The sequence below is a fragment of the Myotis brandtii genome, unplaced genomic scaffold (genome assembly GCF_000412655.1).
Source record: "Myotis brandtii unplaced genomic scaffold, ASM41265v1 scaffold105, whole genome shotgun sequence".
Taxonomy (NCBI): Eukaryota; Metazoa; Chordata; class Mammalia; order Chiroptera; family Vespertilionidae; genus Myotis; species Myotis brandtii.
Window position 1 is genome coordinate 1,357,595 of NW_005353538.1, and position 26,018 is coordinate 1,383,612.

Consider the following 26,018-nt stretch of genomic DNA (forward strand, 5'->3'; position numbering starts at 1 on the left):
AAGAGGAACAAATGTAACCTGAACAATTCATATTTGACAAAAAAAAAAAAAAAATGAAGGCTATCATAAGAGACAACAAAGGTCAATACATAGTACTAAAGGGATCAATCCAACAAGAAGTTATAACTCTGGGAAATATATATGTACCCAATGTAGGAGCACCTAATTACATACAGTGGAGTTAAGTGACATTTATAGAACATTTCACCCAAAGCTGCAAAATATACATTCTTCTAAAGTGCACATGGGTCATTCTCAAAGATAGACCACATGTTAGGACACAAAACAAGTCTCTAGTTCAAGATGACTGAAATAATATCAAGCATCTTCTCAGATCACAGTGGAATGAAATTAGAACTCAACTACAGTAAAAACACCCCAAAACATTCAAACACATGGAGGCTAAATAGCATGTTATTAAACAATGAATGGGTTTCCAATGAGATCAAGAAAGAACTAAAAGACTTCCTGTAATTAGAGTTAATCATTCCCGACAGTATAGTCATGTTTTCAGAGCCATTGTTAATGTTCATGTACAGGGTTTTTGTTTGTTTGTTTGTGGGAACATGGAAATAATAAAGATTAGAGCAGAAATAACTGACAGACTAAAAAAAAAAAATACAAAAAAAATCAATGAAACCAAGAGCTGGTTCTTTGAAAGGATAAAAAAGATTGAGGAGCCATTAGTCAGACTCATAAGAAACAAGGACCCAAATAAATAAGATTAGAAACAAAAGCGGAGAAGTAACCACTGACACCACAGAAATACAAAGGATTTTAAGAAAATACTATGAACAACTATATGCCAACAAGCTGGACAATGTGGATGAAATGGACAAATTCCTAGAAAAATACAGTCTCCCAAAACTGAATCAGGAAGAATCAGAAAACCTGAATAGGCCAATAACAACTGATGAAATAGAAGCAGTAACCAAAAAACTCCCAGCAAACACAAGTTTCACAGGGGAGTTTTGCCAAACATTCAATGAAAAACTAACACCTATCCTTCTCAAACTATTCCAAAAAACTCCAAGAGGAAGGAACACTTCCAAGCTCTTTTTATGAGGCCAGCATTATCCTAATTCCAGAACCAGATAAAGTCACTACAAAGAAAGTGAATTACAGGCCAATATCCCTGATGAACATAGATGCTAAAATCCTCAACAAAATATTAGCAAATTAGATCCAGCAATATATTAAAAAGATTATACACCATGACCAAGTGGGATTCATTCCAGGGATGCAAATCTGGTACAATATTCGCAAATCAATAAACGTGATACATCGCATAAACAAACTGAAAGACAAAAATCATACGATCATATCAATAGATGCAGAAAAGCATTTGACAAAATCCAACACCCATTTTTTAAAAAAATATATATTTTATTGATTTTTCACAGAGAGGAAGGGAGAGGGATAGAGAGTTAGAAACATTGATGAGCGAGAAACATCAATCAGCTGCCTCCTGCACACCCCCTACTGGGGATGTGCCCGCAACCAAGGTACATGCCCTTGACCGGAATCGAACCCGGGACCCTTCGGTCCGCAGGCCGACGCTCTATCCACTGAGCCAAACCGGTTAGGGCCCAACACCCATTTTTGATAAAAACTCAGCAAAGTCGGAATACAGTGATCATATCTCAACATAATAAAGGCCATAGATGACAAACCTACAGCCAACATCATACTCGATGGGAAAAAATGAAAACCATTTCCCCTAAGAACAGGAACAAGACAGGGATGTCTGGCCCTGACCGGTTTGGCTCAGTGGATAGAGCGTCGGCCTGCGGACCGAAGGGTCCCGGGTTCGATTCCGGTCAAGGGCATGTACCTTGGTTGCGGGCACATCCCCAGTAGGGGGTGTGCAGGAGGCAGCTTCAGACAAGAAGAAATAAAAGGCATCCAAATTGGAAAGGAGGAAGTAAAACTGTCCTTATTCGCAGATGACATGATATTGTAATAGAAAACACTAAAGACTCCACCAAAAAACTACTAGATTTAATAAATGAATTGGGCAATGTAGCAGGATACAAAATCGACACCCAGAAATTGATTTTTTTTTAATACACCAATAATGAATTCTTAGAAAGAGACACTACTAGACCACCAACTTACACCATACACAAAAATAAACTCAAAATGGATAAAGGACTTAAATGTACGACAGGAAACCATAAAAATTCTAGAAGAATTCAAAGGCAACAAAATCTCAGACATATGCCGAAGCAATTTCTTCACTGATACAGCTCCTAGGGCACTTGAAACTAAAGAGAAAATGAACAAATGGGACTACATCAAAATAAAAAGCTTCTGCACAGCAAAAGAAACCATCAACAAAACAACAAGAAAACCCACTGCGTGGGAAAACATATTTGCCAACGTCATATCTGATAAGGGCCTAATCTCCAAAATTTATAGGGAACTCATACAACTTAACAAAAAGAAGATAAACAATCCAATCAAAAAATGGGCAAAGGACCTAAATAGACACCTTTCAAAAGAGGACATTCAGAAAGCCAAGAGACATATGAAAACATGCTCAAAGTCACTAATCATCCGAGAGATGCAAATCAAAACAACAATGAGGTACCATCTCACACCTGTCAGAATGGCTATCATCAACAAATCAACAAACGACAAGTGCTGGAGAGGATGTGGAGAAAAAGGAACACTTGTGCACTGCTGGTGGGAATGCAGACTGGTGCAGCCACTATGGAAGACAGTATGGAGTTTCCTCAAAAAACAAAACATGGAACTCCCATTTGACCCTGTGATCCCACTTCTAGGAATATATCCCAAGAAACCAGAAACACCAATCAGAAAGGATATGTGCACCCATATGTTCATAGCAGCACAATTCACCATAGCTAAGATCTGGAAACAGCCTAAGTGCCCATCAGTAGATGAATGGATTAGAAAACTGTGGTACATCTACACGATGGAATACTATGCTGCTGTAAAAAAGAAGGAACTCTTACCATTTGCAACAGCATGGATGGAACTGGAGAGCATTATGCTAAGTGAAATAAGCCAGTCAATGAAGGAAAAATACCACATGATCTCACTCATTCATGGATAATAAAGACCATTACAAACTTTTGAACAATAATAGATACAGAGGCAGAGCTGCCTCAAACTGATTGTCAAACTGCAGTGGGAAGGCCAGAGAGGGTTGGGGGGCAGAAGGGAGGGGAGTAAGAGATCAACCGAAGGACTTGTATGCATGCATATAAGCAAAACCAATGGACATAAGACACTGGGGGGTAGGGGAGGCCAGGGGATTGTCAAGGGCGGGGAAAAAAAGGACACATATGTAATACCCTTTGTAATACTTTAAGCAATAAAAAAATTAAAAGAAAAAAAAAAGAGACACTAAACAAATAATCCCATTTACCATTGCAACAAAAAAAAAGTAAGATAATCAGGAATAAACTTAACCAAGGCGGTAAAAGACTTGTACTCGGAAAACTACAATTAATATTTGATAAAGGAGGCAAGAATATACAATGGAGTCAAGAGAGTCTCTTCAATAAATGGTGTGGGGAAAATTGGGCAGATACATGCAAAAAATTGGAACTAGAGACCACAAACTTACACAATACACAAGAATAAGCTCAAAATGGATAAAAGACTTAAATGTAAGTCAAGTCATGAAACCATAAATATCCTAAGAGAAACCAAAGGCAGCAAAATGCCAGACATCTCTCATAGCAATATGTTTACCGATACATCCTCTGAGGGCAAAGGAAACTGAGAAAACAAACAAATGGGACCACATCAAAATGAAAAGCTTCCACATAGCAAAAGAAACAATCGCCAAAACGAAAAGGGAGCCCACTGTATGGGAGAACATATTTGGCAATGATACATCTGGTAAAGGGTTAATACCCAAAACACATAAGGAACTCATACAACTTAACAGAAGGAAGATAAACAATCCAATTAAAAAATGGCAAAGGACCTAAATAGACATTTCTCCAAAGTGGACATACAGAAGGCTAAGAGACATATGAAAAAAAGCTCAAAGTCCCTGATCATCAGAGAGATGCAAATTAAACAACAATGAGGTACCATCTCACACCTGGTAGAATGGCTACCATCAACAAAGCAACAAATGACAAGTGCTGGCGAGGATGTGGAGAAAAGCGAACCCTCCTGCACTGCTGGTGGGAATGCAGACTGGTGAGCCACTGTGGAGAACAGTATGGAGTTTCCTCAAAAATTAAATACGGAACAGCATTTGACCCAGTGATCCCACTTCTAGAAATATATCCTAAGAGACCCGAAGCACCACACAGAAAGAATGTATGCACCCCTGTGTTCATAGCAGCACAATTTACAATATCTAAATGCCCATCAGTAGATGAGTGGGTAAAAAACGGTGGTACATTTACACCATGGAATACTATGCAGCAGCAAAAAAGAAGCATCTCTTACCCTTTGAGACAGCATGGAGGGATCTGGAGAGTATCATGCTAAGTGACATAAGTCAGTCAGAGAAAGACAAGTGTCACTGATCTCACTCACATGTGGAATCTAATCAACAAAATATATCCAGAGACAGTGAACAGAATGTGGAATCTCAGAGGGAAGGCGGGGAAGAGTGGGTGGGTGGGTGGGAGGTAATCAACCAAAGAACTTGCATGCATGTCTGTGTAACCCATGGACACAGACAATATGGTGGTGAAGGCCTGGAGCGGGGGTGGGCTAGAAGGGCTCAATGGGGGAAATACTTTTAATAATAAAGATTAAAAAAAAGAGAAGATGCTATAAAAAGTGCTAATTTTCAATAATTTCCCTGAATTCGGTTTCAAATCCCTTCAGTCAGGATAATGCTCTTAACTGACACATTAGGTATATTAGGATACATAAATACATAGCTACATATAAATGAAGAGCTGCCAATAATGTAAGATTCATTATATATTTTTTTAATATTCCTTTATTGATTTCAGAGAGGAAGGGGGGGGGAAGAGGGAGAGAGAGAAAGCGCGCACAAGAGAGATATCAATGATGAGAGAGAATCACTGCTCGGCTGCCTCCAGCACATCCCCTACTGGGGATCGAGCCCACAACCCAGGCATGTGCCCTTGACTGGAATTGAACCCGAGACCCTTCAGTCCGCAGGCCAACGCTCTATCCACTGAACCAAACCAGCTAGGGCAGGTTCATTATTTTAATTAATCCTCACAACAAAGATCGAAAGTTGGAGTAATATTATGACCTTATAGATACGGAGATCCAGACTCAGAGAAGTTAGTTAGCTGCAAACAACATAATATCGATAGCAACAGGGCAGAAATAGAGCTTGAACTCAGTTCTATCTGCCTCCAGAGCTCAGGGTTTCTTACATTGCATATTGCAGCACAAGACACAGATAAACCAAAGAAATCTTTGTGCCACTAGAGAAAGAAAGGGCCAGACTATTCAATCTGAGGAGGAGAACACTGAGCCAAACCCTCCAGTAGAATTACACATTACCAATAACTAGTTCAGAACAACTAAGGACACATTTAATTATAGTTCATCCAGTGACAACCAGTTGGTCAGAGCCAGACCCATGAACCCTATTTTCTTGCCCCCAAAATATCTCCCTCACAATCTGCAAAAAATGGGAGGACACTATCCATAGAGTAAAAAGTCACAGAATGCGAGCAATTATTTGCAAACATGTATCTAATAAGGGATTAATATTAAGTAAGCCAAGTGTCCATCGACGATCAATGGATAAGCAAAATGTAAAATACGGACACAGTAAAATATTATTCAACCTTAAAAAGTAAATCCTGACATATACTACAACATGGATGAACTTTGAGGACATTATGGTAAGTGAAATAAGCAAGTCACAAACTGTATGATTACATAAGGTGCTTAGAGTAATCCAACTCACAAAGACAAAAAATACAATGGTGGTGGCCAGGGGCCAGGGCGAGGAGAAGAATGAAGAGTGATAGGTGGCAACGGCTGTACAACACTGAGAATGTATTCAACACCACTGAATTTCTACACTTCAAAATGGTTAAGATGGTAAATTTTACGTGTATTCTGCCAAAATTCATTTGTTAATAATAAAAAAAAAAGGATGCGAGTGCTGAGGCCACGTTACAGCAGAGCATGGTATTAAATGAAGGAAGCCAGCCCCAGAAGGCCACATATTGTACGATTCCTTCTTTTTGCACTGGATGAACTATAATTAAATTTGAACAGTCGTTCTGAACTGGTTACCCCTCTAGTTGGACAGCCTAGCCCTGTCCCACGTATGAAATACACAGCAAACCCACCGACACAGAAAGTGTATTTGTGGTTGCCAGGGGCTGGAGCTGAGCAATGACTGCTGACGGGCACGAGGTTGCTCTTGGCGATAATGGAAATGTCCTGGCGTGATACAGACAGGACGGCTGCTCCTTGGTGAGCACACTCAAAGCCACCGAACTGTGTGCTTTAAAGGGTGAACGTACAGTAAAAGAATTATGTCTCAATAATGTTGTGAAAATTCATTTAAAAAAAAAAGAATGTTGCTGTGGTTTTTGTTTTGTTTTTAGAATCAACTCTGTAACGTAGACCAAGCTACCAGCACATTCTGAGACAGGAGCAGAATGAGCGCACTAGCGTTTACCTGCAAACGACAGCTGCTTTAGCCGGGCATTGGATCGCGCTTCCTGGACTTTGTCTGTCAGCGACTTCCAGGCATCTGTGAGGAAAGACAACGTTCCAGCAGGCGTCCCGCACCAGCGGCGGCGCAAGCACTGCTCCCAGAACCCCGCGGCATGAAGCGCACGCTCCTGCCGCAGGTTTTGTTTGTAGTTTCAGTCAGTTCAGTGCATGAGAAGCGGAGAGGGACTGTCTCTTTCCAGAGAAAGGACAGAGGCAGTGAGGGGATCCAGACCGCCTGAAATGACCAGTCCCCAAAGCACTGCCATCCCTCGATGGCACCTGGACCCTAAACCTAAGCGTTGGTGTTAATTCTACTCCCTACACTTTGACCAACGCAGTAACAATGAACAACTTACCACGACTGTGGGGACACCGTGACTTCTCAGTGCCTTACAATGACGAGTGGTAACTGGAAACCTGCACAGTTCCTCTCAGCTCTCCCCTAAGGCCCTATCGTCTCTCTGTCACAGAAGTGCGTGTGGGGTGGTGGGGAGAAATCCATGTGGATTTCAGACTCAGTCTAGTTCTCTTAACATTTTTCTTTCTTTCTTCTTTCGTCCTTAATCCTCACTCGAGGATATTTTTCCATTGATTTTTAGGGAGAGTAAATAAGAGAGGGAAAGAGAGAGAGAGAAACATCAATGTCAGAGAAACACATGGATTATCGATTGATTGCCTCCTGTGAGTGCCCTGAACAGGGTAAGGGCCAAGGAGGAGCCTGCAACCAAGGTACGTGCCCTCAACTGGAATCGAACCCAGGACCCTTTGGTCCGCAGGCCAGCACTCTACCCACTGAACAACACAGTTTGGGCTTTCATGTTTTTTTTTTGATAACTCTCGCTGACCCACAGTGACCTTTCTTCCCCCTGAAACTCCTCTAGTACCTATTGCCTACAGCACATTCACTAGTCCTTCAACAGCTAATGAACAGCTACATGTTAGGGGCACAAAAATGTTAAATCTATATATATGAAAGCCCAGCGACTGTTATGGCAGAACCAGAACAACTGGTCGCTATGACCTGCACTGGCCACCAGGGGGCAGATGCTCAATGCAGGAGCTGCCCCCTGGTGGTCAGTGCACTCCCACAGTGGGAGCTCTGCTCAGCCAGAAGCCAGGCTCGCCGCCAGTAAGTGCAGCGGCGGTGGCGGGAGCCTGTCCTGCTTCTGGGGCAGCACTAAGGAATGGCGAGCCAAGCGGTAAGGAGCGAGCAGGCGGGCGGTTAGGAGCAAGGGGTCCTGGATTGTGAGAGGGCTGGACTGCAAGAGGGTGCAGGCCAGGCTGATCCCCACCCCCCCAACACCCGCATGAATTTTGTGTATCAGGTCTCTAGGAAGAACATAAGCTTCAAGCCCTTACGGGAAGTTGCCTGCTGAGTAAGACATAAAAGTAAACAAACGATTATAGAGGTGAGGGAGAACACCATTCAAGATGTACAGGAAGGCCCTGGCCGGTTTGGCTCAGTGGATAGAGCATTGGCCTGGGGACTAAAGGGTCCCAGGTTTGATTCTGGTCAAGGCACATGCCCGGGTTGGGAGCTCAATCCCAAGTGGGGGGCGTGCAGGAGGCAGCCGGTCAACGATTCTCTTCTCTCATCATCAATGTTTCTTCTCTCTCTCTCCCCCCCTCCCTTCCTCTCTGAAATCAATTAAAAAAAAAAAAAGAAGAAAGAAACAACAACAAAACAGGAAGTGGTAGGAGAAAAGTGAGAGAGACAAGCAGAGATCTCATGTGCTATGCAGGGTGTGTGTAACGTTCAAAACATAATCTGTATCCCTAACTTTTCCCATAAACCACAGACTGTTTCTCAAGAACACTAACTTCTAAGGACAAACCACATGTGCAAAGCCCCCAACACCTCCCAGCACCGCCGCACAGTGCTGCCCTGCAAGTGGCACAAACATGGACGGTGCAGCTCAGGCTGGACAGGCCTGTGCTGGGGCAGCCCGAGCAATCCACTCGCCTTCAATGCTCTCCGCACAGATCTGGAAGCCGTCGTCACTGGAAATTTCAAACACCAGGCCTTTCTTGGGCTTTTTCTCAGTGATGCTTTCCTTGCGCTTCTGTTCCTGCTGCAGCCAGAGCATGAGCGGTGAGCTGAAGCCTCCGTCTTCCTCCTCCGCCGCCTTCGGGTCTGCGAGGGAGAGCGCAGAGCGTCAGCAGCCGCAGCAGCAGGCCCGGGGAGCCCAGACTACGCACACCATCGCGAAGCCAGCGGCATCCAGAACAGGGATTATCCCACTGACAGGCAATCAAACGGAGTCTCAAGGAGGTGAGCTCGCTACTCAGGCCATAGCTACACACGACTACCAGTAAAACGAGAAAGAATGGTTTTAACAGAGAGTCGTGCTCTTTGTGGCAGTTTCTAGTATGACAATTTGATAGTTTTTCAGTAAGTGACTGCCCTCTGTAGGTTAAAGTAAAAAATAACACTGCTAATGTGTATGAAGCAGTATGTACCGGGCACTCTCCTACTCTCTCAGGTACGTTCCCTTGATAGTAACTCACAAACCTCACAAAAGTCCGAAGAGTAGGTGAGGGAACTGAGACAGAGAGAGGTAAGCGGCCTAGCAGCCCAGGTTCAGGCAGCCAATAGATGGTAACGCCGGGCTTGAACTCCTGTGGCTCAGAGTTGCACGGTCGGCCCCTGCTGTCCTCCCACACAGAGACCGACCCACCTTCTCGAGGATCAGCAAGGCAGCAGTGTTCCCACACCCCAAAGCTGGTGTCCAAGCAGTTTCCCCACCGGGTTCTCCTCTGGGGAAGACAGGCCCTTTAATGGAAACGGGCAAAGCCTGACCCCAGAGCTCCCCAATCGGAACAAATGACCTGCTGTTTACTGACCACATCAGCAGGACAGACCGGGAGGGCTCTGGAGAGTATCTGGTGGCACAGCCGAATCTGGCTAGCTTACAGAGTAAGCATGCTTCCTGGTTTTCTTCAGTGACAACCAGGGGTGAATGAAGTGAGGTTATCACGAGCTATTTACTTACTTTTTATTTTTATTATTATTATTTTTTAATTCTCACCCAAGGATATTTTTCCATTAATTTTAAAGAAAGGGAAAGACAGAGAGAAATATTGATGTGAAAGAATCACATCGATTGGTTGCTTCCTGCATGAGCCGCGACCATGGCACAGGCTGGGGAGGAGCCTGCAGCCGAGGTACGTGCTCTTGATCGGGATCAAACCCGGGACCCTTTGGTCTGCAGGCCGACGCTCTGTCCACTGAGCCACACCGGCCAGGGCATCACTAGCTATTTGCACCATGCTGCTATTAAAGCAAGTTGAGCAGGAGCGTAGTTAAAGGTTTCGGTCTTGTGTCCTTTCCTTGACAGACGGCCACCGGATCTGTAGTGGACGAGCACGGGACAGAGAGAGGCTGTGGGGCTCAGGCTAGTTTGTTCCATCACTTCGCTTCTGTGTCTGTTTGGGGGGGGATTTATTTTTAAATCTAGAAAAACCAGTAGGTAATACAGGTGATTTTTACAGCACGTTTGGCTTTGAAATTCTGATTCGGACCAGTTACCCACCCACATACCTGTACTTTCTTGTTCATTTGCTGGATTTTGTGTTGTCTGAACCTCAGGAAGAACAGCCATTTGCCTAAAACACACACATACACACACAAAAACAACCCAAAACACAAATGTGAGATTTATCAGCTAGGACTTCAGTTCAAAGCTAAAAGCTGTGTCAGTTACACAAAGCCACTGCCGGAGACCAGCCACCGAATGAGCACCACCACCCGCTACCATGCGGCACCAACAGAAAGCCATCTTCTAGGACAGCGGTCGGCAAACTCGTCAACGGAGCCAAATATCAACAGTACAATGATTGAAATTTCTTTTGAGCCAAATTTTTTAAACTTAAACTATATAGGTACGTACATTGTTATTAACTTAATTAGGGTACTCCTAAGCTGGCCTTTGCTAAAAACGTCCTCAATCTGATTGAGGTACGTTCGCTGAGGTCGACCCCTTCCAGCTCTCCCATCCACACTCGTCTTGTGTACTTGTTTCGTCTATCTCCTTTCCGAAAACCGACTTCTGCGCATGGGCCATGAAGTTTCAAGCGCACTGTACGTGCGCGCCCACACGTGGTATTTTGTGGAAGAGCCACACTCAAGAGGCCAAAGAGCCGCATGTGGCTCGCGAGCTGCTGACCACTCTAGGAGATTCCCCCCCCCCCCGCCAAATACTGACATTAAGTTTTTATTTATTTATTTTGTTAATACTCAACCGAGGATATTTTTCCATTGATTTTTTAGAGTGGAAGGGGGAGAGAGAGAGACAGAGAGAAACATCGATGTGAGAGAGACACATCGATTGGTTGCCTCCTGTACACACACCAACCAGGGACGAGGAACCTGCAACCGAGGTACATGCCCTTGACCAGAATTGAACCCGCAGGCCAATGCTCTATCCACTGAGCCAAACTGGCTAGGGCAACATTCAACTTTTACTTTTGGGGTTGTAGATTGTGGCCTTACATTTTTTCTCACCCTTAGTATTGGGGAAAGGATTAAAGAACTCTTGCTAGAAGCAGTTCTGGAATCACTTAAGAGCAGCTTAAGTTGGTTGCTTTCGGTTGCCTCCCACAATGGGCCCCAACCGGGGATTGAACCCGCAACAGTGAAATATATACTAAAGGGGATAGTTAGGTAAATTATTATAGATCGCACACGGGAGCCAGAGGCCGCCATTAAAATATAAAGTGCATCTATAAACACTGTACAGAAATGCGCACACAATTTGGTAAGCGATAAAACCAGGTGAAGAACAGTATGTATAGCATTACTCATTCAATGTAAAAAGAAGTATATACATGTCCTTATGTATGCCACATACATCTGTGTATGCATACAAAGGTCTCCCAGCCCGGCCGGTGTGGCTCAGTGGTTGAGCGGCAACCTATGAACCAGGAGGTCAGGGTCTGGTTCCCGGTCAGGGCACATGCCCAGGTTGTGGTCTCCATCGCCAGGAGGGGGCATGGGAGAGGCAGTCAATGTTTCTCTCATTGATGCTTCAATCTCTATATCCCTCTTTCTTTCAAATCAATTAAAAACGTATTTTAAAAGATGTCACCATGGATGAAAACAAATTGTTAGCAATGTTACCTTTAAGGAATAGATTGGGATGGGGTTAGGCAGGATGAACAGGGAACCATTATCCATTATTTAAATAATCCTATACCGTATGACTTTTATTAAAGGAACTTTGGCACCCTGGCCGAGTGGCTCAGTTGGTTGGAGCATCGTCCTGTGCACAAAAGGGTTGCAGGTTTGATTCCCGGTCAGGGCACATGCCTGGGTTGCGGATTCAATGCCTGGTCAGGTAGCGTGCGAGAGGCACCTGATCATGTTTCCCACATGGATGTATCTCTCTCAAATCAATAAACATTTTCTCTGGTGAGGATCAGAACACACCGGCCACACACACAGGAAGAAGGATGTTTAATGAGGACTTGGTCTTGGAGACCTTCCTCTGCTCACCCCGGGGGCTGCCCACACTCCTGTGCCGCCGGCTCCCCATCAGCTGTGTCCTGCTGCTCGGCCTCTGCTGCGGGGGCCCTGAAACAGAACCGTTAGCACGTATGCACCAGGGTGGGGGTCAGGCCACAGAAACGACAGTCGGGCTCTGGTAACCTCAACCCCAGCCCGTGGTGATGCAGGGGGTGTGGGTGCCCTGCGGGGAGCTGCCCACGGCACCAGGAGTCTCTGGAGCACTAGGGAGGTTTTCTATCTCGATCTGAATGGTGGCTCCCTGGGCGCATATATATGTAACATTCACTTGTGCACATCAGACAGGTTACACTCTCAACAGGAATAACCATCCCTCGGCCTCAGCAAAGAAGCAACAGCAGCGGCACCGTGTTACATCAGAGCCGAGCAGAGACGTGGTTCTATGCAGGAGACCCACTGCTCACGAATGGCACTGAAGTCTGCTCTATATGCCACCACTGTGAGTGAGAAAACAATCATTTAAAACCCAGAAAACACCTGAGCACTGCAAACGTGGACAGAAGGCTGATCCTCTCACAGATGACCCCTCCCCCAGCCTCTGCTCGGGGCCCAGACCCCACAGACCCGGCACGGCCGACACTGGCTCTCACCCTGTGGACGAGGTCAGGGAGGACGTGGGGGCCTCCTGGTCCGGAACGTGTGCTTCCGAGGAGCTGGTCCGCAGGTGGGAAACCTTGTGCTTCTTGCCATTCCCTTTGTCCAAAGGCAGCTGGATGCGCTTGCTTTTTGGTTTGGGGTGAGCGCCTGGCACGGAGGGGCTTGCGGACTGGGGTCCAGAGGGGGAGCCCGCAGGGGAGGCCGCGCGGGCCTGTCCGGCAGAGGAGGCCGCCCTCTTTGGCTCCAGCCCCAGGCTGTTAGGAGCGTCTGCTGTCTGCGCCAAGCCCGGCCCCTGGGTCCCTGGAGCAGCTTCAGGATCTCGCTGGGAAGGGAGAATTCCCGCTTTGCTGGCCAGGAGCTGGCTCACATGCTGAAGCTGATAGTGATCTTCGGCGTCCCTGGAGGGGGAGGCGGCCGCGAGGACCCCTGTCTGCGTCGAGGGGAGGACGCAGACGCCAGATGCAGCCGTCATCGCCGCGGTAGAGGGGGTCTGCAGCGACCCCAGCTGGGGAAATATTCCCGAGCTGGGCGGCAGAGCCCCGGGCTGGTCCTGGATCCCCAGGCCCTGCTGGCTGGCTTTAATCAACAGGTTGCTTATGGGGCCAGTGTCTGGGGCACCCAGCAACCGCGGGTTGGTCAATGCAACATGTCCCGGAACCGACGCACTACTCGTAGGGGCTGTTGTCGTTTGCATGGATACGACATTCAAGACTGAGGAACCGGACGCCAAGCCGGCCACGGGCCCCGAAGCGAGGTGGCCAGTGTCCTGGCTCCCGGTCGACGTGCCCGTCGCTGTGGCAGGTCCGCCCACCGTCTGTGGTAACAGGGGTGCCTGTTCAAAATACATGACGCCGGACTTAGACCTTTTTATGATGTTGGGGACAGTCCGGTGAGATGACGTGTTAAGTGACCCCAAATCTAACAGGTTGGGGTGATTTGGAAGCTGGGAGGGTGTGAAGTTAATCAGTGTCATGTTAGAAACCACATCGGAGGGGGCAATGTTTGAAGGGGTGCTAGAGGGAGCAAGCTTCTTATTCTTTCGGGTCTGCAGGCGAGATATGGGTCTTTTCTTGAGTCCAGAGGACGGAGTGACTACCGTGGTGCTGAGGTCTGTCCTCTGGCTGGCTTCAGACACCAGAAGTTGGGGATCTGGAGGAGGCTGCACTCCAATGAGCAGGCCTGGAGGAGAACTGCTGATGGTGGGCGGGAAACTGCCCTGAGCAGCTGTGGGGAAGGGGTGTAAGTGCTGGTGGTGAGGCACGGGCAGCAAGCCTTTGCCAGCAGGGGGGAAAAGAGGCTGAGGTGTCTGCAAGCCTGGGCTTAGCCCCGTGGTCAGCGCGAGGCCACTGCCCATGGGCCCCAGCACGGAAGGGTTTGCCTCCATCACGCTGGGTGCAGAACTAACGGAAGAGGTCAGCTGGATTTTCTGGGTCACGCCGTTCGGCAGAGTCTGGAGCACGTAAAGTGGTTGCATGTTCTGGTTAACGACAATGAGCTTCTCCGTGGGCGGCTTCAGGTGGGGAGGCGTGGTCTGCACGGCCGCATTAGAGATCTGAGACGGGCCGGGGCTCTCGGCAGAACTGGGCCCGTATTTCTGGTTCTGGATGGGCAGAGAAGGGGAAGCCGGTACCTGGAGGCCAGGGGTGCTGCTGCTCCGAGTTAAATCCTGACTGCTGCCACGGCTCTGCTCCACTGTGCCGCACGGGGGGCTGGCGAGGTCGGCGTCCATGTGTCCCTGGATGAATCGGTCGGGAGTCATGTGGCCTTCGGGCGCGGGGTCGACTCCCGGGCTCAGCAGCGCTGGGTCATCCTCGGAGGCGGCCACGGGCTTCTCCGGGATGGCGACTCTCTTCTCTGCTGCGTCTGCGATGACGGCTAGCCTGCCGGGGTTCTGGCCGGGGACCGTGGGGCTCCGTGTGGTTAGCACCGAGAGGTCGGACGGCAGCTCCAGCGGCAGCTCGAACTGCTCTTCGGCTGAGATGGACGAAGAGACGCTGCTGTCCACAGGCTCCGCGGTCGGCAGCTGCTGAGAAAACACTTCAAACAGACCCATGTCCTTCTCACGGTTGCTGTCGAGGCCCAGGCCCTCGCCCAGGTTCAGGAGTTCCGAGGACGAGGACTCCGGGCTCTCCCCCAAGGCCTGCATGGAGGGCGTGTTCTTCAGGACAAAGTCCATGATGTCCGAGGGCAGGATGTTCCCGCAGTCGTCGCTGTTGTTGTTGTCGGAGTCCGACTTCAGGAGCTCGGGGTTGTAGGTGTCCAGCAAGGCCTTGTCCGAGGGGGCGCTGGTGTGGACCCTGCGGCTGGACTCCAAGGAGCTGAGCTGAGCCTCCAGGGAGTCCTGCCCCTGGGTCTTCCCTCGGCTCACCGAGTGGCAGTTCTCTGCCTTGGGCTCGCTTTTGTGGCCCACAGAACTCTTGATGACATGTTCCTTCTCCCCGTCTTCGGGCCGGTCCAGCTTGAGGCTCTCTGTCCCGTTCTCTTTCCCGTTTCTTTTTGGAATCTGGCCGGTCTTCCTCGTGGTGGCCGTGACACTGGTATCGCTCTCCGTCCCGTCGTCAACACCATCCAGCTGTGAGATTCTTGGGAGATCACACTGCTCCTCCTCCCGAAACAGGTTGTGGGCCGCCAGCCGCTCCTCTGCCCCTGCCGCGATCACCGTCCGGGTGAAGTTGTAATAGTACAGGTCGTCCTCGTCGGAAGTGCTCAAGTCATCAGCCCCATCCACCTGCCCTTCGGCTGACCTCTTGCCTCGTTTCTTCCCCGTTGAGCTGCTGTAGAACGGAAGGTCTTCTTCCCCGTAGGACCGGACTCCGTAGAGGGGGGTGAGCCCGAAGAACATGTTGGAGCGGGCCCGGGCGCTCCGACGGGGGTACCTCCTTTTGAAAGACCCGTCCTCCTGGGGCTTGGGGCCGTCAGGAAGCATGAGATTCCTGTCCTGGACGGGAAGAGTCTGGTAGCTGTTGCTCGGGGGCTCCTGGGAGGAGGTGTTGCTGGGGCTTGGCTGGGCCACTGGCCCAGCTCCTGGACTTCCGGAAGCTGACCGGGGCTCTGCTGGCGAGGCTGACTCCATGTGCAAAGGGGAAGCAGGGCTGCTTTCCTTCAGGGCATTTCTGGACTGACTCTCACCTTCCATCTTCAGGGGTGTCAGTGTGACTTTGACCGTGCGTTTTCGGGGCGTCTGTAATTCCGTGGCAGGGCCTTCTCCTTGCACGGACGGAGCTTTGGGGACTCCAGAAGCAGCAAGGACTTTGTCCCCAATCTTATCAGAAGACACGTTGTTACATGGCCGTTGCCCTGGAAACTCAGGAGTCAAACCTTCATCTGCAAACTCGGCCTTTAGGTGTCCTTCCTCACCAGCGGCGACCTGACCAGGCTCCAGGAAGGACTTACTGGAACGCTTTTCTTTGAAGGTTTCTTTACAAGACCTTTTCCCTTTCTGTCTCCTGTCTCTGGAGCTAGATCCCACCTGTTCGTTGATGATAGATGATCGGCTGCTCACCCCCGACAGCTTCAAGGTTTTGATGTCTGTGTCGCCCTCAGCGGGGGGACTCCCTGCCTGGGTGGGGTCTGGATGCGGGTCCCAATCATTCCTCTGCCCTCTCAGATGGAGCGGCGGGAGGGGGAGGGCCTCTCTGGAGGAAAACGGCACTGAGGAGAATTCCACGAACGCGCCCATTTTACTAACATTGGGTTCGCCAGATGGTGGACTGTGACGCTGCGGAGCCGGTTTGGGGAGGCCGGGGTGGGCCACGTGATGAGCGGAGCCCTCGGAACTCTTGGAACTCGGTGTTTTGGTCTTCTCTCCTTTCAAAGAGGAGCTGCTGGAGGCCAGGTCTGAAGCGCTGGGACGCCTCGTTTCTGAAGGTGAAGAGCCGTCCACGGGACTGGTTCTGGTGGCCGTCATCACCACCGTCCTCTGCAAACTGGAAGAGGTGGGAGTGTTTTGCCTTAAGTTGGTATTTGAAGTCAGTGGCCCTAAGACATGATCCACTGCTTTGGCACTTGACTCCAGGTCCGTAGTGGCCCCCGGGGTGGAGACGGAGGAGCCACTATTCTTGGAGTAAGTGCTCCCCGTTCTCACTGGAGACATCATCCGGAGTCTCGACTGCTGGGGTGCTGAGGAAGGAGTGCTGTGCCGCCTGGAGCCGATGCTTCGGAGCCCCGAGGAGAGCAAAGGGTCGCCCACCGTGACGATTTCGTGAGTGGTTGGAGTAGGGCTTCCTAAAGGAGAGAGAGAGAGTGACAAAGTCTGTTACTGACAGAACTGTGGGTAGTCACTGGTTTAAGTCTCGGCTATGTATATTTACAGGTAACGAAAAATCAACATTTTCAGTAAGTATAAGTCACTAAAATAAAATGGCCTGAAAAAAATTACAAATTCCCGTCTGAGCTGACCTTGGAGTCAATGAAACCCTTTACCTGCAGAAGGCAGTGGCCGACAGCCAGGGGATCTCTGTGTTGGAGAATAACTGGGTGTTCGAATCCTAGGAACCTTTGAGATGACATGATAAAAACAGGAACCAGAGGTTTGCGTATGAGGAGGTCGGTCTGGTGATGAAGGACTTACAATTTCAGCTGCGTTTTGACTTTCTTTAGATGACATTTCTGTGGTAGGATATAAAAACCCTTACTAAAAACAGTCCAATTAAGGTATCAAACAAATGGCCCAATAAAAAACCAGCTGTTAAGGAAATTTTCAAATGAGACCTCCCAAAGAAGTGACATTCTCCGCATGCTTCAATCCCAGTACTCCCAAAAGTCTCATTCAAGTGACACCTTGACTAAAGACCAACCTGCAAAAGACGTTGGACTGTGGGCAATGGTCCTGTTTTCGTCATGCTCGACGGTGCTGTTGATGTCTGGCTCCACGGCCGGCGGGCGGCACTCCACGATCTTGCACGTGTACACGCAGCGCTTGCGGGCGTCCGTGGTGCTCCAGTACACGCGGGAACACCTGCGAAGGTTTGTCGGGACCAGCAGAGGTGAAGGTCCAGAAGCAAAGACTAACATTTGTCAAAACCTCTTCTTATCCTAGATCCCCTGGTCTCCTTGATTTACAGAATTTAGCTTTCTGTCCTGGACTCTTACAGATTTCCCAAATTAGGATGTTCCAAGCTTTCTATTTTATTAAAAAATGTTTTTATTGATTTCAGGAGAGAGGAAGAGCGAGATAGAAATATCAATGATGAGAGAGAATCACTGATCAGCTGCCTCCTACACGGCCCCTCCTGGGGATGGAGCCCCCAACCTGGCATGAAGCCTCGACCGGAATGGAACCTGGTCCCTCCAGTCTGCAGGCTGACGCTCTACCCACTGAGCCAATGTTCCAAGGCAGGATGTTCCAAGCTTTTTGAAAGTCCTTGTTTTTTTCTAGTCTCTCAGAAACCAACATCAAATCTTTTTTTAAAAAAGTGTATTGTAAGCAGGGGACGAAGGTAGTAAAGTGTCCTAAAATGCAGAGAAAAAATACTAACTCCTGCAAGAAACAGTATTGGCCCTCAGGAAGGGACTACTGGCCCACAATATGTACACAGTGAGGAAAGAGCAAACCCGAGATGTTTCCTTTGGGAGAAACACCCCATGAGACAAGGGAAGTGTAACTGCTTCAGATGTGCTGGATGCTGAGGGAGCCCAGTTCACACAAGAAGTCGCCAGCTAAGTATGGAACATAAACTGTCGTCAGAACTGGGATGGAGACTAAGTTGAAGTATATGTGGCAAAATAGGACTCTAAAGGGGAGCGATAGAAAGGGAATTTTGAATTTATATTGTCAGCTTGTTAGAAGTTCAAACAATTTACTGCATATGGCAAAGATTACAAATTCCTACTGGAGAACCTGATTATTTTTGTGGGGGTTATATTTTTAGAAGGACCTGGAAAATGTAAACCTGAGGACCGAGGCACAAGGTGTGTGTGACCCATGACAACAATCTGGACTTTTGAATCCAGATGAATGGAATCTCAAGAGACTGACACTGTGTTTTCTATTTAGATTTTATTTATAAACTAGAGGCCCGGTGCATGGATTCACACACTGGTGGGGTCCCACAGCCTGGCCTGTGCCCTCTCACAATCTGGCACCCCCCCCCCCCCCGACCAGGGGATGTCGGACTGCCGGTTTCGGCCCGATCCCCATAGGCCAGGCCGAGGGACCCCCCCACCAGTGCACGAATCCGTGCACCAGGCATCTAGTATGTATATAAGATCTTTGGTTAATCTCTTTCCATCCTCCCTCCTTCCCCCTGAGATTCATCAGTCTGTTCCATGTTTCCATTCCTGTGCATTGAGCGTCTGCCCCCTGGTGTTCAGTGTGCATCATAGCTACTGGTCAAACAGTCGCTTAGGCTTTTATATACATAGATTATTCTGAAAAACAATTTTTAAAAAAATTTAAATATAGTTAGCTGGTGTACAATAGCATATCAGTAATATTAGTTTCAGGTGTACAATATAGTGATTTAACTTTTTTTAAAAAAATGTTTAACTTTATTTTATTGATTTTAAAGAGATGAAGGGAGCGATAAAGAGAGAAAAACATCGATTTGCTGTCCCACTTATTTATGCATTCACTGGTTGCTCCTGTATGTGCCCTGACTAGAGACTGACCCTGCACCCTTGGTGTATGGGGACAATGCTCTAAGCAACTGAGCAACCGGACGAGGGCAGTGATTCAACATTTCTATCCCTTACAAAGTGACCACCCCATTCGTTCTAGTGATCTGTGCAAACTTATCACGATATTACTCAATGCTTTTCTTCCATGACTGGATTTAGCTGATATAAAATGATACTTTAGTCCTCATCTACAAGAAGTAGCAAAAAAGTAGTTAATTTTTAGTAGCAGTTAGAAGTAACTCCCAAGAGTGGCTCTACACCTAACAACATGACCAGTGCTTCAGGGTGCTAAGGCTGTGGGGCAGCTGTCTTCCCTGCGTGACGGTACTTACTGGTATCCAATTGGAAACAGCTTGTCCTCACAGTCAGACAGATCATTGAGAATTCCCAAGCAGTCGATTGTCATGGAGCCTGGCCAAGGAGAGAACAGTGATTAGAAGAGATAATGGTACATCTATATATATATAACAGTCTAAGTGACCGTCCGACCGTCCGACCATCCGACCGGTAGCTATGACGCGCACTGACTACCAGGGGGCAGACACTCAACGCAGAGGCTGCCGAGCTGTGGTGACTTGGCAGCTGCGGTTCTCGGGTGACGCACCCGGAACCAGAGAAGGGAGCCCGATTCCAGGGTGCATCACCTGAGAACCACCCTTTCACAACCCGGGACCCCTCGGGGGATGTCGGAGAGCCAGTTTTGGTCCTATCCCTGCAGGCCAAGCCGAGGGACCCCACCAGTACCCAAATCCATTCACCGGGCCTCTAGTATAAAATAATTTCATAACCGAAGACTAGAAAGTACCCCAATGCTACATCCAGCCTCCCCTACAACCGAGGCCCATGTCCTACCAATCATCATGTGAATATTTTCTGGTTCCAAGCCATTAAGGAACTTCCTCCTCAAGCTGATTCCTTCAAAGTCCACAAACACTCTTCTAAAGACTTCAAATCCATTCTCGGGAACCACCTAAAATGAAACCCCAGAGGAGCTGTTACTCGGCTCTCCCTTCGCAGATTATGCTCACGATGCTGCCTCTCTGAGGGGCAGGGCACAGCTCTCAGAATCACCTCTTCCACCAGGAGAACTCCTGCATCTCGCTAAGAGGAGCAGGTGCTAGGGACAGCTAGAGAAGGTAAAGCCAAGTTACAACTTGCTTGCTATTTTCCATCTCTTCTCCCTGAATTCCCGGAGAATTCAAGAAGCAACGCAAGCTCTCTCACCTCGCCTTTGATCATATCGCGGTGCCGCTGGCAGTACACCTTCTTATCGTCCAGGAAGACACAGTTCTTGGCCCGGGAGCACATGAAGTGGTAGTTGCTGGTGCAGGAGGTGAGGCAGCAGCCCACAGTGGCGCCCGGCTTTTGGCAGAATTCGCATCGCTGACAATGCAGAACAAACACAGCCCGGGTCAGATGCTCAAATATTTCAAGCCATTTTCCACCTCCCCATTCCAGAGTTTCCTAGAAGCAATTTTGTTTATTGATAATAATCTGCTGAATCACAGGGAAGGGATAGGAGCCATAAAGTCTTCTCCACAAACCTTTTCTCTCCCACAGTCCATGGGGCCCTATAACTACTAAAGTTAAATATTACAACTTGATTTAGAATTTGGACCAAAACAGTTTTTCTTCTAGGATGCAAGATGGATTTAGAGAAGAGGAAACTTTGAAGATCAAGGCTAAAAACATCATCTCTCTAGAAAGCTATTCTATCCGAAAGAACTCCGTTCTAGAAAGAGCATACGAGTCTGAAACATAATGGTGTTCTAGTTACCAGGCTTAACAGACACACTTATCACGTAGTTAACGTTTCCCTGTCACTAGGCTGTGTCACCACCTGATTCTGTCAGTCACAATCGGGGCTCTTCTCCAGGGAGGACGCTTTGTCCTTTTTCGCCCATACTCCAAGGGTCAGGATAATCAGCTGCCCACAGTGGACACCAATACTCGGTGCTGGCTGACCACCCCGAAGGCGTATGGGAAACAGCAGTGAGGCAGCACCGAGCCACAGACAGCACATCTGGAAACCCAGGAGCCTCTGTGACGGCATTTCCGTGTCCTTACCAGCTGCTTGCCCCGGATCACAGCCATGTGCACGTTCTTCAGTGACCCGTCGTCGTCTTCAAACACTTCTGCCGACCACAGCGCGCAGTTTACATGTGTCCACTCATTCTGGCCAATGTACAGCAAGCGGCCAGCATCCTGGGAAACAAAGAGATTTCTTTTCTCTTTAAAGATTATGTCAAAGAAAGTTTTCCTTGATATTTGCTTTACCTCAGTCAAGACAACTTCAATAAACTAATTAAAATTCTTTAGGTGAACACACACATTAAAAAAAAAAAATGACACTTCTTTTTCAATGTTCCTGTTTCCACTTCTGTCCTTTCTGATCGCCTCTTCCACAGACAGGAGAATTAGAAAATAAGCTGAATATGTGCCAGGCAGTGCACAAGGCCTTACACCTCACCTCTTTCAGTCCTCAGAACCCCTCTGAGGTAAGGATTCTTCTTCTTATGCTCATTTTAAAGATGCAACTGAGGGTCAGAGAGGTTAAGCTCCTTGCTAAGGTCAACAGCACAGAAATGGACCTTAACCATTCTGCTCTACTACATTAAATACAAGTTATCTAATGTGCAACTTGTATTTTATTGACTTTCAAAAAGGCTTTTTGAGAAGATAGAAATTACTAGACATCAGCAGGTTAATTTAAGGCAAATCATCTTTCAAATCAGTTATAGAAATAACCCCAAGTTCCAAAACACCCAGTCATCAGGTTTAGACACAAAGGTCACACAGCTCATTCTGAGCATCTAGCAAGTAGGACCGGTGGCCGAGGTACTTACATTAGCACTGTCATCACCGTAAGTCAAACACAAGGCACACTGTCTGTTATCTTCTATGCCTGGGGGCGGGTTCAGTTCTGGACTATCTTCTCGACTCCTATCAGTACCTTGGAACCCAAAGACACCCAATTAAAACTGGTGATACTAATTTTGATTTCCAGGAAAAAGAAAACAATTCGTCTCAAATAGCCCATAACCTGTAAAATGAACACTTTCAAAAAGTGTGCAAAGTTATGCGATCCTACCACTTTAAAATTAGAGTATTTCTATAAATTCCTTGTTAACATTCCAAGTGAAGCAAAAAGAATGATTATTACATTTAAGGATCATGTGAAAATTTCTAATGCGCAAGGACATTAAATTGAGATTCACAAGTCAATCACTGACATCCTTACTCAAAGCCGGCGGCGTGGGAGGGTGCAGGGGGGTGGGCGAGTCTGGTTCTCCAGGCCCTTTAGGTTTGGGAGCCGGAATGATTTTCTTCATTAGAGGAGGCTGCTCAGTGTGGCCGCTGTCCTCTCGCTCCTGCCACTGAGCATAATTATGGTCAAGTGAAGGTGGAAGCACTGCGTTGGGTAGCATCCCACTGCTGGAAATAATCGATTCGACAGCTTTACTGACTCCATAGCGCACCCAGAACTGTATACAATAATGACATTCTTGATCTCATCGGGTCTTGGCCCGGGCACGAGCCAGTCACAGAACGTAAGCTCAAGTCCCAATCTGTAAACCGCCTCATCACACAGGACTTTATATTATTTTAAAAACATAATCTCAATGTATGACTCTGGATTACACTTCCAGAAGCAAGTGATAACTTTCTCAAAGGCTCAAAAGGATTCACCTGAATAAGAATGTAAGATTGAATATGGGGACTCAGGAGGCAGAGAACACCATTGGAAATGAGTAATAGGACCCAACTCTAACAACAGACCACAACATACCCCGTTGTCTCTAAGCCGGCACTCAGAGCATTTCAACTGACTAAGTTTTTAATATTACAGCCTACTCTTGAGAAACCTCAATCTAGGAATGTATTATATGAGAAAAAGAGTAATACAGAATTTACTTACTTGCTTGATACTTTATTTGGTTCCCAAAACCTGGACTTTTTGACACTGAACCATGGAAAAACACGTTCCATTTGCTAACAGAAAAACAAACAAACAGCATGTAAACACGTGAACATTCATGTGGAAACCACATAAAAACCACGTCACACAAGCGCCCGCCGGTCCGAGCATGACGTGAGGCCACCGAGGGAAAGATCATCCACTCCCGGCCTCACCAACTCCCCGCCAAGGAATTAGTAGTGACGACAACCAGAAGATGCCTTATCCATAGAGCAAAGCACCAGGAGAAGAGAAAAGGTCTGCTCTATTCCGGGGGCAACTCCCCGCAGACAAGCATGAAGAAGGGGGCTATTAAGGTAGTTCACCCGAATGAAGAAGGACTTGACCATGCTGTTGGCTTTTTTAATCTCCGGCTGCCCTCCATCTGAATTAATGGCTGCTTGGATGATCTTCACGATATCATCACTGAACTCCAACTGCAGACAAAAACAAAGCATTAATTATTCAAAGAACGGGGTGCTCTCAAAACCACTTCCTTTCCCTCCTAACCACCCAGCCCAGAGGGCCCACAGGAAGCTAACGCCTTATTTTCATACAGTGCAGTGTCTATTAACTTTTTTTCTTTAAAAAAAATATATTTTTATTGATTTCAGAGAGGAAGGGAGAGGGAGAGAGAGATAGAGCATCAATGATGAGAGAGAGAATCATGGATCGGCTGCTCCCTTACTGGGGATAGCCTGCAACCCGGGCACGTGCCCTGATCGGGATCAAACCCGGGACCCTTCAATCCATAGGCTGATGCTCTATCCACTGAGCAACACCAGCTAGGGCCAGTGTGGTTTCTCTTTAGAGGAGGCATTTGAGATTCAGTTCACAATTAACTTGTGGAAGTCAAGAGATGAAGGCTAATAAAGCAAGAATGCAAACAAATGAGTTGTATCACGGTAAGTTACACCCAACAGGGCTACGATATTTTATTTAGACTAAAATGAATTACTAACTAAAGAGCAAACATGGACCATGAGTTAACAATCGTTTCCTACATAGTTTAAAAACCCTAAAATTAAAATGCATCTACCTACAAATGAATATCCTATACAGAAAGACAGTGTTCAGATGTTATCTCAAAAAGGTCAAGCCAGTTCACTTCACACTGTCATTTTTTCCATAAAATTCTTTAAAAAGTATCTTTTTACTGGTTTGAGAAAGACAGAAAGGGAGAGAGTGAGAAAGGGGGGCGGGGCAGAGAGAGGGGGGGGAGAGGGAGAGAGAGAGAGAGAGAGAGAGAGAGAGAGAAACACAGATGACAGAGAACCGCTGATTAGCTGCCTGCTGCACACCTCCCACCAGGGATCTAGTCTGCACCGTGGGCAGCACTGCCCTGACTGGGAATAGAACCAGCGACCGCTCGGTGCATGGGACGATGCTCAACCAACTGAGCCACACCAGCCAGGGCCATAAACAGTTTTAATACAAAAATGACTTCAATATGAAAGTAATTTTCAGAGAACTCAGATGAAAGCCAAATAAAACGAACCACTTAAGACACTGATCTTCTGAAACAAAGGGCTAAAACAACCCACATCTTTTTAGGTATTTAAAGCCACATGACATTTCTAAATATAATACAAGTCATCTTTTAATGCTTATCCCGTCTCATCTTCCACCAAGAGCCCAGGAAACTGACTTGGCACTGGAAAAGCTGGTAGTTGGCTGCAGAGACATACCACAGACGTGTAGCTCCCTTGGTCCATCTTCCTCCTGACCCCTTCCAGATCTAAAGGCTGCTGGTCCTCCTGCTTGCTGACCTCAGTGAGCACAGGCGGGTCCGGGCCCTCCGGGGAGCTGCGGGAAGGCAGGCTCTCCTCTGTCTCGGGGTTTAAGTCTGGAGGCTTGGCAGCCTGTTGCCAGGAAAGACAGGTTCACTAATCTAACACTGGAAATGAGGCATGTAGGCAAATTCTATAAAAATTAATAAAGATGGGACTGATTCATATTATAAAACGTAAAGAACATGGAAATAAGAGATTTCTCCAATTACAGACAAGGAGAAGTTAAAATGAGCCAGCTATCTAGGCTAATTTAAGATTTTGCTTGGTAAATTCCAAGCCTAGTGTGAAGAAATAGAAACTGCCCGGCCAGCGTGGCTCAGTGGTTGAGCGTTGACCTATGAACCAGGAGGTCAGAGGTTCGATTCCTGGTCAGAGCACATGTCCAGGGTGCGGGCTTGATCCTCAGTAGAGGCCGTACAAGAAAAAGCCAATTGATGATTCTCTCTCATCAGTGATGTTTCTCTCTCTCCCCCACCTCTTCCTCCCTGAAATCAATAAAAATATATTACCCCCCCCAAAAAAAACCCCCAAGAAACTCTCCAGTTGCTTTTGAGTAAGTCATAAATGGTAGCTAATTTTCTTTTTTTTAATATACTCTTTTTTGTTTGTTTGTTAATCCTCACCTGGGGATATTTTTCCATTGATTTTTAGAGAGAGTAGAAGAGAGGGGGAGAGACAGAGAGACACATTGATGTGAGAGAGATACATCGACTGGTTCCCTCCCACACAAGCCCCAACCAGGGCCAGGGATCAAGCCTGCAACCGAGGTGCGTGCCATTATCCACAATCGAACCAGGACCCTTCAGTCTGAGCCAAACCAGTAGGGCACACCTAATCTTCTTGCTTAAAAAAACTAAGCTGTATTGAA

The 26,018-nt window shown here is 47.4% G+C and overlaps 1 protein-coding gene across 1 annotated transcript in view; it reads right to left on the reverse strand.

The window, feature by feature from the left end:
* KMT2A (lysine (K)-specific methyltransferase 2A) overlaps positions 1 to 26,018 on the reverse strand; it is a 117,991-nt gene that overhangs the window by 11,513 nt on the left and 80,460 nt on the right. Inside the window, 16 exon segments of the mRNA XM_014539975.1 lie at positions 6,623 to 6,697; positions 8,624 to 8,794; positions 10,202 to 10,266; positions 12,155 to 12,232; positions 12,775 to 17,005; positions 17,204 to 17,389; positions 17,578 to 17,738; positions 19,732 to 19,810; positions 20,252 to 20,369; positions 20,624 to 20,782; positions 21,467 to 21,604; positions 22,246 to 22,352; positions 22,641 to 22,834; positions 23,319 to 23,392; positions 23,684 to 23,794; positions 25,046 to 25,219. Of these exon segments, the coding sequence (XP_014395461.1) occupies positions 6,623 to 6,697; positions 8,624 to 8,794; positions 10,202 to 10,266; positions 12,155 to 12,232; positions 12,775 to 17,005; positions 17,204 to 17,389; positions 17,578 to 17,738; positions 19,732 to 19,810; positions 20,252 to 20,369; positions 20,624 to 20,782; positions 21,467 to 21,604; positions 22,246 to 22,352; positions 22,641 to 22,834; positions 23,319 to 23,392; positions 23,684 to 23,794; positions 25,046 to 25,219 (6,121 nt within the window).